This window comes from Benincasa hispida, chromosome 10, assembly GCF_027475165.1.
Source record: "Benincasa hispida cultivar pf3 chromosome 10, pf3_genome.v1.1, whole genome shotgun sequence".
Lineage (NCBI taxonomy): Eukaryota > Viridiplantae > Streptophyta > Magnoliopsida > Cucurbitales > Cucurbitaceae > Benincasa > Benincasa hispida.
In genome coordinates, this window is record NC_143487.1 from 21,221,359 (window position 1) to 21,235,021 (window position 13,663).

General features: G+C 32.5%; 2 protein-coding genes across 7 annotated transcripts; both read right to left on the reverse strand.

Annotated features, from left to right (window-relative positions):
• Positions 1–386: 386 nt before the first annotated feature.
• Positions 387–5,353, reverse strand: LOC120088591 (uncharacterized). 5 transcript variants are annotated; one of them, XM_039045993.2, is made up of 6 exons: positions 5,204–5,336; positions 5,026–5,071; positions 2,734–2,935; positions 1,830–2,553; positions 937–1,100; positions 387–831 (listed from the first exon to the last, which is right to left on the reverse strand). In XM_039045993.2, the coding sequence occupies exons 3-6, from the start codon at positions 2,818–2,820 to the stop codon at positions 667–669; spliced, it is 1,140 nt and encodes a 379-aa protein (XP_038901921.2). In that variant the 5' UTR covers positions 2,821–2,935; positions 5,026–5,071; positions 5,204–5,336; the 3' UTR covers positions 387–666. The 5 variants fall into 5 exon arrangements, with proteins under 5 accessions (XP_038901921.2, XP_038901922.2, XP_038901920.2 ...); XM_039045994.2 differs by lacking the exon at positions 5,026–5,071 and having other exon boundaries at positions 387–828; positions 5,204–5,353; XM_039045992.2 differs by lacking the exon at positions 5,026–5,071 and having other exon boundaries at positions 5,204–5,353.
• A 1,477-nt stretch (positions 5,354–6,830) lies between these two features.
• LOC120088974 (Adaptin ear-binding coat-associated protein 1 NECAP-1) lies at positions 6,831–11,557 on the reverse strand. Of its 2 annotated transcripts, none has more exons than XM_090305809.1 (8): positions 11,183–11,557; positions 10,586–10,617; positions 8,773–8,873; positions 8,561–8,633; positions 8,291–8,322; positions 7,758–7,848; positions 7,481–7,595; positions 6,831–7,403 (listed from the first exon to the last, which is right to left on the reverse strand). In XM_090305809.1, exons 1-8 carry the CDS (start codon positions 11,294–11,296, stop codon positions 7,101–7,103), a joined length of 861 nt encoding a protein of 286 aa, XP_090161935.1. In that variant the 5' UTR covers positions 11,297–11,557; the 3' UTR covers positions 6,831–7,100. The 2 variants fall into 2 exon arrangements, with proteins under 2 accessions (XP_090161935.1, XP_090161936.1); XM_090305810.1 differs by lacking the exon at positions 11,183–11,557 and adding an exon at positions 10,713–10,755.
• Between the last annotated feature and the right edge of the window lie 2,106 nt (positions 11,558–13,663).

The window sequence follows — 13,663 nt, forward strand, 5'->3', positions numbered from 1 at the left end:
TTTGTTAAAAGAAAACTCATCTTTTCCATATGTGACTTTCAGACTTTAGTGCATCTTGTTCTCTTTCAAAGTTTAATGATGGCAGCCAACAACTTGAACAGTTTTTATCAGCCGCCTTCACTTGACTTTATATGGAACATCGCCCATTATTCACAAAAAGATGCTTTCTCTTTTCTTTTTCCTTTCTGACATTTACAACATATCGTTACTTGAAAAGTCATTTCAAATAGGTCCTTATCCGTCTTTAACAATCCTTGTTCGATCATCTGTTGTTATCAAACATATAAACAGTTTCAAAATTCAGTTTTTCTTTTTATGGTTTCTCTTCAATGCCTTCATCATCTAAAAATGACAGCAGAAGCAGAGGAAGAACCCAGAAGCAAAAGTAAACTCAAATCTTGAAAGACTCTGCACAAACATTCATCATAACTACCAAGTAACATGGTTATAAGAATTAATTACCCATGATACACTCAGAGACTACCACTGGCTCTTGCCACTTTTATCAAAGAAGATAGATAATGTTTCTGCACAATGAGATTTTGATATTTGTTTTCATAGATTTCTCACCTTAGCAAGCACGGGATGGGGTTTATTTTTTTACAAACTGTCTCCATTCAAGGGTATTAACAACCATGGTGGCATCTGTTTCAACAGATTCCAAGCTTAGAGAAGCTGCCAATCATGTTCTGAGACGTCTTCTGCTGGTAGTTTCTGTTCATGTTGCTGGTTTGGGATTGTATCAAAGCCATGATGCTTCACCGCAAGCTCTTTGTATTCTTGCTTCCTCTTTGACTTCTTTGTGAAAGAAAATGCTCCTGCTAACTTCTTCTGAGGGAAAAGTAGTTGATTCAGTGAAAGATGTATAAAACTGAACTGAAACAAACTTGTTAACTTGGGGTTGGATTAAGCTATGGGGAGAGTAAATAGAGTTACCTTGTAATGTCTTTGTTTGACTTCTTCGTTGGAATCAAAACGTAAGTCGTCTCTGTTCACTAAGACGCATGCTTCTTCATCCAGTTTTGCTTCATCTGCTTGTTCAATGTTGTCTGTTCCATGTTCAAGCTCAATTTCACCTGGACTCCAAGAATCTGATCTTCCTGTTTAAATTACAATTCATACAATGTTTATCAGATCACTAAAATAAAACAAAATATGTTTTTTAAAAAATCATCTTTGCAGAATGACTGTGCCAAAATGAATAATATTATTTTAGATGTTTAAATGAAAGATGATCGGACTTTCACAGTTTTACGGTAACTAGCTGTACTACCACGGGTTGTTGAAACTACTCAAGCTATGTGCACTGAGTTGCCAATCTGCCAAGACAGTTGAATGTCTTCTGTTTTGAGGGGCTAAAGTGCATCAGCAAGCCAAACCATTAGACTTGTGATAGCCAAGAAGAGAGGTAAGAAATGTGAAAAAGGAAGAAGGCAGAAGAAAGAAGAAAGGAGAAAGGGTAGTTCCTAACAGATAAATACCTACTATGAAACTATAAGCTAAAGTGAGTTGATCATGGGGGTGGTCTGATTGGCATAAGTCTATGAGTTTAGCAGCATCTTCCATGGCCTTTTTATGCAATTTTGCTGAAAAATCATTACAGCCAGCATTCAAGCAGTTTCCCTCATCACATGAAAACATCTAAATTGGGTGGGATTAGATCAAAATGAAGTATATTGATTTCCTCACCAGGATATCCATTAAACTACTACACATCCTCATTCAGAAACTACCTCACTGTAACTGACCCACAAATGGTTTGAATTATCTCCAGCTGCCAAGCAAGAGCAAGAGAAAGTATGACATGAAAAAGAAGATTACAAAATTACCATCCAACTCTGCTGATGAATCACCATAGGATAGAAGTCTCGTCTCCTTCTCAGTGTCCACAATGGAATTTGATGAAATGTCAGATAATATGTTGTCAGATTTAGTTTCAGTCTCATTAGAACTTTCCATCACTGAATTACATCTTGTGTCTTTAACCGACGTGGGTTCCATATTACCTGCCAGCTCGCTCGAAGCTTCGGATTTTCTATTTGAGACTGCACAGCATGATGATGCATCATTTTCATATTTCTTCTCAATGTTTGTTGGAGAAGTCTCAGTTAGAGACTTGCATCCTTTTGTTGTAGATTCTCTACCATCAAGGTCTAGCTTATGATGTATATTCTCATCATCTTTTTTTCTGGAATACCCATCAATTTGGGATCTATTAGCAGAATATGGAGAAGATACCAAGTAGGGATGATCATTGGCATGGTTATGTCCACGTGGCAGCTTATGGACAATACCTCTTTTGGTATCAGCAGTTACTTTTGAGTTCTCAGTTGACTTTTCTTCATTAAATTTTGATCGCTCTATCTTCATTCCCATCATTGGTTTCTTACATATAACAACATTTTCATAATTGTCAAGAGCCGAATTACAAACTGCCACCTTCTCATCATTCAATTCAGATGGTGGAAGAAAATCTTGCATGACATCAGAATAGAACCTTTTGACACTTGCCCCAACTACTTCCACCTGATTCTCAACATATTTAACAGTATCCTGTCTCGAGGTCAGGAGAAAAGAGTAGAACACGTTAATAGAAGAGTGACAACATCAGACAAGCAACAAATTGAAGTGAAACATACAGTAGAATCAGACAAGGAATGAATTGAATAGATAATGGAACCAGAGAAGAGAAGATGGAGGAGATGGAATATACAGCTGAATAAAAATGCATACCTGACATATAATATCTTCTACCTCAAGGCACATAGTTTCAAACTTTTCATACAAACGCCCAACCCAAGCAATGCCTTTTACATCCATTTCAAATTTTGATTTAACCACTCAGAAACTCCTGGCAGCTTTCTTGAGTGATATGACGATAGTGATGGCTCCTCCTTAGTCACCAAAGCCAGAAATAAGATGATGCTTCCCTCTTCTGCAAGAAGCATCATATAATTTAGAAAACCTCTAAAGCAAACGGGCCATAATACACCACTCGCAACATATTTTTCTGATAGATGGCCGTACAAGTAAAGAATAATCATATCCGATCAAATATTGTAACCCAATATGTTTCTAAACTAGCTACTTAATACCATAGTAGGTTCGAAAGACCAGAATCACAAGAAGAACAAAATCCATAAGCAGTAATTATGATAATAGTACTAGTATTGATAACATATAGAAAAGAAACAAGACTAAGGGGGTAAATATGAAGGTAGGAATTTTAATTTCTTAATCACACTTTAAAATCAGATTAATGAAATAAGAATCAGAAACAACAAACAACAAACAAGGTCACTGGTTCTGTAGATTATTGCAATGCACACATTTGGTTATGAAGATCAAGACCAGTCAGCCATGCTAAAAGTTCATGATCAAGGCTTTAAGATAGACATGATCATCTTATTTCCTTTTGGAGAATACATATACCGGAACATCTAAGACTAAATGGAATACCATCTAGCAAAAGTAGCACCATGGTACAGATCAAGTAATCCACCAGAATAGATTGTATTTACCTCATCATCATACTGATTAAAATGCAGGCCGAAGCCAGGACTTCTGTACATACCCAAAAACAGAAAATTGATGGGCCATCAGCAAGCTATTTCTAAGACATGTTTAGGCAACTATCTTTTTATGAGTTTTCTCTGGTATCATTTGGTAGGTTCTCACAGCCCATTTGGATCACGGACATTATTTGATGGGTATGGATATTAAATGTTTGGGATAAAGAATGTCTGTATTTTATAGGTTTTTTGCTCATGTAGAAAATAATTTACATTATTAGACTTAGTTAAAAAAGATTATTAATTAAAATATTAATATTAGATAATTAATTAATAAACAATATATATGAAACAATTAAAATTAATTTAGGCGTTAAATTGAAATTAATTAATGAGTACTTCTCTGTCCTCACTCCTGTAGTCCTGTGCATTTCCCAAGAAAAGAGTTTCATCTTCAAAAAGGATAATAGACTCTCATGCCATGAGATATTTTATCCTCAGCTAATAATTACCTAGGTTTTAAATGTAAACATCTATGAAACAATATGGATTTCTTATATCCTTGTCAAAAACCATCTCAAACCTGTGAAACAAACAGCTCCCAACTTAATTTAAAAAAGTGGTGAAATCATTCCTTAAAATATCCTGGGACTTTGAATAGCAATCTGAAATGCACAATAAACTTAAAAACACTTAAAACACCCTTTAGAAGAAATTTTGAAGACAAAAGAAGTAATAGGCATAGAGACATTTTTCTGATTTGAACATTCAAGATGTCTTTTCTATGCACTGTGAATGACAAATGATTTAAAAAAAGGAACTAAAACTCATGATAAGCAAGGAATGTGATTGTGTGTTTTCACTTTTCAGAAGCCTTAAGATTAGGGGAAATGTTTCAAACAATGCAATAATGAGCATTTAGGAATGATCTCTCCATATAATACAAGAGCTATTCTCATATTGGCATAAAATATTACCTATTTGATAAAAGAGAAACCCTTTAAACTCTCTTAACAAATGAACACACTATTGTCATATCCTTTCACTAGTTTTCTTTTCCAATGAACTGATTGTTTGTTATACCATTTCCACAATCAGATCATAGAACAGAGCACAACGAACATTTACCTCAAACATAGCTTCAAATTCAAAACAACAAAATAAATAATTGTTTGTTAACTCTCTTAACAAATGAACACACTATTGTCAAACAATCAGTTCATAAAACAGAGAAGTTATCCTCTAACATAGTTTCAAATTCAAAAACACCAAAATGTTAAAAATAATTACTGCTAGCTAGCTGCAGTAATTGTGCAGAAAAACTCACTCTGATCCTCACCAGTTAACAAATGTAAGCCAGAAATTTAGAGACTTCAATATCATCAACCCCAAAAATTGCATGCCCACTTACAAAAAAAGTATAGAAACAAAGTTCTTGGAGAGAATTTCTAGAAAACTCCAACCATATTTACAGTAATCATCAAAAACCATCTAAAAAACTAACAAATTTTACCAGCAAAAAGGACTGCAATACAATCATACCCAGCTTGATTAAGTAACTGAAGATTAAGATGAAGCAAACACAAAAGTGGGAAACTCAATCAAAACAAAATTCAGATGATCAAACAACAAGAAGATAATAATAATAATAATAAAAAAAAGCAAGGCGATGAAGAAGAGCAAAGGCGAACCTGGAAACTTGAAAGGTTGCTAATTGAAGAATAGGGTGAATTAGCGATACCCAGAAGGCTAAAACTTGAGAAGGGGATTATAATTGTTTGTAGGATTGATCAGAATTTGGATTTGGAAGGCCCAATATGAGAATACCCGGATGGAAAAGCAACTGGAAGCGTAGATGGAGGAAATTCCTATACCCTTACTATTCGACACGTGTCAATACATGGCAAAATGAAAATTCTTATTATCCTCTTCAACATTGCCTAATTACCTACTTAATCTCATTTCTAGATAATTTTCATGCTTTGTTAAAAAAAATTACCTTTTTTTGTCAGCATAGTTTAATTAATGGTTAAGTTTTGTAAAAAAAACAAAAAAAAATTAATTGTTAAGTGCTAGAGATTTAGTTTCGAAACTAAAGCTGCCCACGGGACGGATAGGAGATAGGGATAGCTGAGGCTTTCTCGTCTCTAGCCTCCATTTCATTCTCTATCCTTAAGAAATTCTCCATATAATTAGAGTGAAATACACCCAAAAAGAATTTGTGAAGATCGGATTCCCACAAAAAATTACTCTCCTTTAATTTCTTTAGAAAAAATTGAATAAATAAAGTTTTTAAAAAAATTCGTTTAAATAGTTAATTATCTGTTTAATTGGCTTGTGAGGAATTTTAGTTTTTTTCTCACTTTCTCCATTTTTCATCTAAATGGAGATTATACGAAAAATAGACTATCTTTAGAAATCTTCCAACTAAAAAATTGTTGAACTAAAAAAACTTTTATTTTCTGTGCACAAATAGAATTTCATGGTAGATTTAGATTATTATCAAAGAAAACTACTTCCTCAATGTTTGGGATTACAACTTCCTAAATTGAGATTTATCAAGATTCAAAACATGGAACAAAACAGATGAATACTATTTTTATTTAATTCATTATGAATTCTGTACACAACTCTTGATAATCAATAAAAACAGCAACTTATTATGTCCCTCGCTTGTATCTGTCAATGTATAGTTTAACTAGTTAAATGTTTTTCTTAAAAAATAGTTAAAACTTTATAATTTCAACCACAAAATGAGAGGTTTAAGTTCTTTAGCTGGACATATGTCAATTCTAATAAGTATATCGATTAATATTCTAAAGTTTCATAAATAAATCAATTTAAACAATTCATAAAAATTTCGGTCTAAAATGGTTAATGTTCGATAGTTATGATGTAGTTCAGGACTGTTTTAGTTTATTTTGTTGTTCTGTTAATTGGTTATTTGACATTGTTAGTTAGTTTATTTAAGAATGCTTTCATTCTGTTTTGAGGAGCCTCTAAGTAGTAAGTTCCCATGGGTAACTCTTTTTTTCCTTTGTAAACTGTTCCTCAAAGGCTCAATATTTAAGTTCCAGTCTTTGATTCATTTAATGCAATTTTGAGGCATTTGCTTCCAGGTTAAGATTACGTTAATATTATTATCATGCTGCTTTAGCGAGAGTTTTTCATGCAATTTTATTGAGATTGGTAATTTTGAGTTGATTTTAAATAGAATTAAAACAAAATAGCTACAAATCACTGGCTAACGCCTAACAAATGACCTAAATTGATTTCCTTATTAAAGTTTATTCTAACGAAGAACAGTAATGAAAAGGCTGAGAGAGAGAATTTTCCATGATATTCCATATTCCCTTTTGTTCCTTAGCTTCATCACAGTTATAACTAAACCACTGAGATTTGGTAAAATCACATCATTTTGGGATCACTCTTTATTGGAAACTCTTCAAGCTAATTTCACAACAAAGGTTAACAACAGTACATAAGATATCTTGTGAAAACTAAGCAATTTGTAGCGTGAATCTACTGAAAACCGAAGACGATTAGAGTATTCGAGAATGTACAAGTGCCATGTCACAGTCCATGTCATCACCCAGCTGTCTGAAAATCTCCAAAATCATCATCAGGTACATCAAGTGTGCTTTGACCTTCAGCAGCATTGGAGTCTTCTTTTGCAGGTTCTAATGTCTTGTGCTTAGAAGGTTCTTCCAAATTGATATTTTGTGGTAGATTTGTAGGAGACTTTTGGGATGTAACAGGTGAAAGTGGAGCTGGAGGAGGGGGAGGTGGTTTGATACAAAAAATTGACTCTTTTTTTGTGTTGCCTTCTTCAGATGAAGAAATTTTCACATGATCCAGATCAGAAGACTTCTTGACGTTGCTAGTGCTTTTCTGTTGGTGATAACAAAGAAAGTGTAAAGATGAGATAAATCACAATGAAGTGACTAACGAGTTTAAAATCAGCTTACGTTGCTTTTTAATTGAAGAACTATAGTCTCGCCGTCTTTCAGACTGTAATCAACTGAGGATGTATTCTGAAACTGTTGTTCCATCTCTTCTGCACTCTTCTTTTTGTTGAGATATCTTTTTTCAAAAATGGATGTAAAATGTGCATTAGGTTTACTAGTGGTAGACCATATCATCATTCAAAGATGCAATTATACTTCAACATCCCTAGCAAATTCTATTTTTAGAATGACCAACTATATGAAAAATAGAATAATTGCAGAGTAGAAGGCAGTGTACTTCATATGATCGTGCAAAGCTGCTTGGAAGTCATAAGCCTCCGTTCTTTCTCGAAATCCTATGCCAATAAATGCATGCCGGAGGCGACCATCTGCATATATACATATAGATCTTTCACATTTATTGATTATTCAATCCAAATTGACTTTGTTCTAAAGTCTCTATTTCTCCCCCTCTACCTCTACCCCCCTCAAGAGAATCAAGTGTTAGCCGGTCGCATGTTTCACAAATAAATACCCCATTACAGCTATTTCAGCACCACTCATGCAAGAATGTAGACAGATGACCTTTTATGGGAAGGAATTACTTCACTAAAACATTTTGTGGTATTATTTTATGTTATTTCATGACATTTCACCTCATATTGCTCATTCAACGAGTGAACATCAGGTCAAGTGAGATGAGGGGGAAGAATGAATTACTTAATTAATTGACCAAAGACAAAAAATTACACAAAAATGCGAACCAGCTAGTGTTTTATAATGAGATAATTATTAGATGGAAAATGTGGGCGAGAGAGATGGTCATCTCACCAATATTCTCTTCTACGCGAAGAACAAAATATCTGCAATAGTTAAACATTACATCAGACACCTTCAAATAAGCGTTAAAATAAGATAAAGATGCCAATAAATATATCCATCTGAACAACTGTACTTCTAACTTTTAGACGCTGACTACAACAGCAGTTAACTACTTGGACTAGCAACCTCAACAAAACTTGCAATTTAGACATAAAAGGTTAGGCCAACAAAGAGTGTTATTAGTATGTCGATTAGACTTCAATTCAAAATAAAATCAACCTGCTGCTATCAATTACAGGTTCAACTGGATGCTGTTCTCCATCTCTCAAGAATGCCCGGGCATATAATTCACCTATTATAATAATAAACAGCATTAATCTTTAGAAACACACCAACTATACCTCATCAGCGATAATATAATTCACCTACCATTTTAATACTACAGATACACAGTACTTCTTTTGTAGCAACCAACTAAGAGATGGTCTCACCTGTGGTCTTATCTTCAAGTCTGATAATGCATTCTTCTCCCTTACTAAGGACTTTTAGTTTTCCCTCCCAGGCCCATTTATTCACATCCCATTCATCAGCCCTTAAGGTAACCAGAACCAAGTTGAAAACTAAGTTATAAATGACTAGTATATAATGGATTTTCATAACTAAGTCATAAATGGTGAACATATGTAGTGGATTTATTTATCAAAGATCAAACAAAGATACATTATCAAACTAAAGCATCTGTTCTTCACAGCTAGGGATAAACCAATGTAGACCTATATACACACTCACACACACAAAACATGCCAAAAAAAGGAAGAAAAAAGAGAACTATTATGTTATGATCTATAATCGACCAATGTTATTGATACTCTTGATGTGGTTACTCTAAATGGATCCTTGGATTTTTGGTGTTGGAATTTGGAAAAAGAAGGGTTTTTTCTTCAAAATCACTATCTAGATCCCTATCATATCAATGGGAAAAATTGGCTGCAAAACCTCTCCATCTGGAAAGGTCCATATCCCAAAAAGGTGAAGTTCTTCATTTAGGAGTTTAGCCATTTGTGTCTTAATACCATGACAAGCTTCAAAAAAGATCTCCATGAATATCCATCTCACCAAACTGCTGCATTCTATATAATAAGGATGAGGACTCCCAAAACCACGTCTTTACTTGGTGCATACAGGCAAGAACCTTTTGGGACTTCGTTTTTGAAGCATTCGGGTCTCTGGCCTATATTGTTCAGCCAGCATTCTAGAAGAAAGAAAACAAGATTCCTTGGCTGAATTTAGATGTGGGCTTTCTCACATCTATCATTTTATTGTCTCCTTAGTTGGTGGAGATTGGGTCCTCCTTTTTGTAATTAAGCTAATCTAATCTCATGACCGATTGAAATTTTTTTTTCATCATCCATCAGATAGGACTTCTCCCTTTTTTATAATTTCATCATATTAACAAAATGTCTATGTTTCCTACCAAAAAAAAAAAAACATTTATAATAATGTTAAATTTTTAAATGCAATGAATAATAACTTTAAAAAAAATATATAGAAACTGAGCTTGTAAAATGAAATAAAACAATGAACAGAGTAAAATGAAATAAAACAATAAACAGAACTTCATTTTTATTGTCACTATTTTTTCTTTTTCTTTTGAGGTGGGGGTGGAGATTCTACATGTTTGAAAGGCAAGGAACGTTTTAAAATACAGTCGTATCAGTTAGTCGCTCAATATAACTAGAAAGATCATAATGACTAAGCGTAAGAGAAACAACAGTTCAGTGACTCTTGGGTGCTAATAGCTATTATTGTGAAGTGTGTAATGTGTATTTTACACTTCAGTTCTAAAGTGTGGTCCTTTGTGTTCCCATTATTCAATGTTTGTTGGGTGCTGACAGGCCCTACAGACGATAATAATGAACAGCTACTGAATGGGCATAAATTAAAGAAAAGGCCAGGAATTGTGTCAACGCAATAAAAGTTATAGTATGAGGATATGAAAAGAACATAAGACTCCTCAAAGATAAAATGCACGTCTTGAGGGATATTTCTAGATCTAACTAAATTTCAGTCATCTAGTTGATACATACGTCCAAATTCTTTTACTAGTTATATTCTCTGTTATATTAACTTAAATTTGGGATTATAAGTCAACAGCAGACACATTAATATTGGAAAACCAAATAATGAAATCATCAATTTGATCTAGGGGACATAATATTAGTAAACAACAAGACTTCTGTACTACATCTAGATCATATAGAAATATACAGTATTATCCATTGTTTAACAAGGAACAATTAAAACCTGTAGGAAGCCGCACTTTTTCTTGGCGGTATCTGCAGAAAATCATAAAAAATTAGATTAAGTACTAGAAAAACAGTTAATTCGAAGAAATAAAATAACCAACAGAACCTAATATTATCATACATACACACGAAAACATCTTGTATCTTCACATTATACAGAAGTAAAAAACCAGCAGATACAGTACACTAGTTTTCTCTCCTTTTTCATATAAACATTATCCCAAAAAGACAAAATGTGGATACAGAAACGCAGCACCACAAATTAAACGCACCAACAAGATATCAAACATCTTCATAACTAAGATACCTCAATTGCATGATTCCCGAAAGTAGGAATAGGACGTAAGCATAACAAGAAATTATATATAAGGAAAAAAAAAAACCCTTTCACAAAGGGAAGATACTGATACGACAAATGCACAAAAAAGCCAAAACATGATATCAGCAATTTCCAAGAATATACAAATCAACTGTAGTGTTAACAACTACTTCACATTATACTATTCGGAAAAGAAGTCCACAGAAAGCTTAAGATTTCTGCATCAGAACTAAAAACTTCGATTTCTGTAAGACGTGCTGGGCATAATTTACTCACCAAATAGACATAACATTCAGAAACTTGAAATAGAACAAGCTCAATTGCTTCATTCTCTTCGTGATCCACTAAGAGTTCTTGATCCTTCGCCTTCTTCTGCTGCTCCTCCTCCATGGAGAAATAAGAAGGAGATCCGAGAGATCGTGAGATCAAAATCGAGATCAGAGAAACACGAAAAAAACAATTCCTTGAAATGAAAGATGGATTTGAGAAAATCAAAATGAATTAAGGAATTTTCAAGTGAATTGAAAATGAGCTGAGTGATTGGATGTGAAAATTGGTAGCCTGGAGAACCAACTCGGCTTTCAGTTGCCTTCTCTGCTTCAAAGAAGATGGAAGGATCGGCCAAAGACGAAGTAACCCATAATCTTATGCGTTCTGTACTAGTTGCAACCGTATTCTATAACAAACTTTGACCGTTCGATTTGATGGAATCGTGGTAGTCAAACGTCCATCGTAGACTTATCATAGAAGAAGCGGTGATAGTCGGTCCGGTTCTGTCAGTTTTAAGGTCAACTAAGAATCAAACCAAACCAATTAATAAGGAAGGGATCCAAATCAATGTCCAATAAAAAAAACCAATTATTTGATTTTATTTTGATCGGTTTGGTTCTCAATTTTTTATATTTTCTTTTTTTCTTCCATTTTTTTTTTTTTATTTTTGTTTCCACCTTGTTTAGAATTGATCATTTTTGCTAACTTTAATTAAAATTGGGTCTATTTCTTTTTTTATAAATTGAAATTTGACATTTTTATTTTTTCTCTTGCCACTTTTCTAAATTAAAAAACTTACATGTTTGATAATAATTGGTCTTTTATCTAAACATCAAATATACATGCACCATAATAATTATATTTTAAAAAAATTCTTAATGAAGAGCTTATTTTCGAGGGTATATATATTATATCATTGGTTCGGTTCGGTTTTGATTGGTTTTTCAAATAAAAAACAGATCTGAACCAATACTTTTAGGTTTTCTCCAAATACAAAGCAATATGTCCAATTTTATACTAAAAAACAAACCAAACCATTGAATCGGTTTGGATTTTCGTTTTTTTGGTTTTTTGTTATACGCTGAGTGGGAAGACAGACGGATCAATTGACGACCCTGATGAAGAGGAATTCCTTTTATTATATATAAATAATCTATTATTTAAAATAATTATGAGTACAATTTTGAAATTAGTTTTATATCTAAATACTATTTTCGTCCAAATGATTTGAAGTTTGTTCAATTTTAATATATTTTTTCCAATATCCAATTTTAATTTATATACAATCAATAAATCTTAAATTTAGTCCATATGTTGGTTTTAATGTTGATTTTTTTATTAAAAACTTCTTGATATCTATTAACATTTTTACTTTAAATTTTGAAAACATGTTTACATATCAAATTAATTTGAAAAACTAAATTTAAGATTTATTAAAAGTAAATGAATTAAAATTGCACAAATTTAAGAATATAAGGATCAATATAGTATTTTAATAGTGATGAAAAGATAGTAAAACTTAATTGATTATAAGTTTTTTAATTCTTTCAAGTTGATTAATAAACATTTAGTAGATATTAAAGAAAAATCAATGTTAAAAAAGTGTAAATCTTGAATCATATGAACCAAATTGAAATAAGTCATAGACTACAATGGAAAAAATTATAATATTATAAAATTAAAGAATTAAATTCAACTCAAACTCAAAATTTAAAGATAAAAATATAATATTTTGAAACTTTGAATACCAAAATAGAAATAAAACCTAAAAGTTAGGGATAAATGAAACTATTTTCCGCTTCTTTTTATTTGACGTAGTTTGGATAATTCATATTTAGATTTCTGCACAAGAAATGGTGGGTGGTGGTTGGAACACCAAACTAAGAGGTCATTGGAGTGGATTGGAAGATACCGCCGGGACTACAGATGTCCACTTGGAAGATATTGAAAAAAATTTAAGTAATTTATCTTTAAATTTAAATTATTATATAAAATTAACCATAATAAATAATTTAGTGACAGAGTTAATTATTTAATTCAAATTTATCTATATTAGTAATTTAAATTAATTAATTTTTATATAAAAAAACTAATAGGGAAAATTTTTTGTCGAGATAGAGAATGAAATGGGGAGTGGGGATGAAGATGGAGAATGACATCCCAATACCACCTCGTGGACATCTTTAGTCTGGATAATTATATATATATATATTGTTGTGAAAAATATTTACAAATATAACAAAATTAGAACATTGGGTTGATCATCACCCGAGGAGTTTGATTAGAACATTGGGTTGATCATCACTCGAGGAGTTTGTGTAGTGGAATTTTTCCCCAATCTCTTAAACTATTGTTTTGAGATGAGCTAGTCAGCTGCTTTGTTTTCATTTATTTTTTTTTAAATGTCAAACTCGCAATTATTTTAGTTGAATTTTGAAATCGAATCATCGACTGTTGAGATGATAATTAATTTTTTATCTATCGACT

Bases quoted from the DNA above. Each gene is read 5' to 3' on its own strand.
- LOC120088591 (XM_039045992.2), bottom strand. From the start codon at position 2,820: ATGGATGTAAAAGGCATTGCTTGGGTTGGGCGTTTGTATGAAAAGTTT. The intron at 1,101-1,829 runs GTAATTTTGTAA...TAATTTAAACAG, and splicing joins TTCATCAGCAGAGTTGGATG to GAAGATCAGATTCTTGGAGT. The intron at 832-936 runs GTAACTCTATTT...CTTTTCCCTCAG, and splicing joins TCAAACAAAGACATTACAAG to AAGAAGTTAGCAGGAGCATT.
- LOC120088974 (XM_090305809.1), bottom strand. From the start codon at position 11,296: ATGGAGGAGGAGCAGCAGAAGAAGGCGAAGGATCAAGAACTCTTAGTG. The intron at 8,874-10,585 runs GTTTTAATTGTT...GGTTACCTTAAG, and splicing joins AAAAGTGCGGCTTCCTACAG to GGCTGATGAATGGGATGTGA. The intron at 8,634-8,772 runs GTGAGACCATCT...TTATTATAATAG, and splicing joins ACTTGAAGATAAGACCACAG to GTGAATTATATGCCCGGGCA.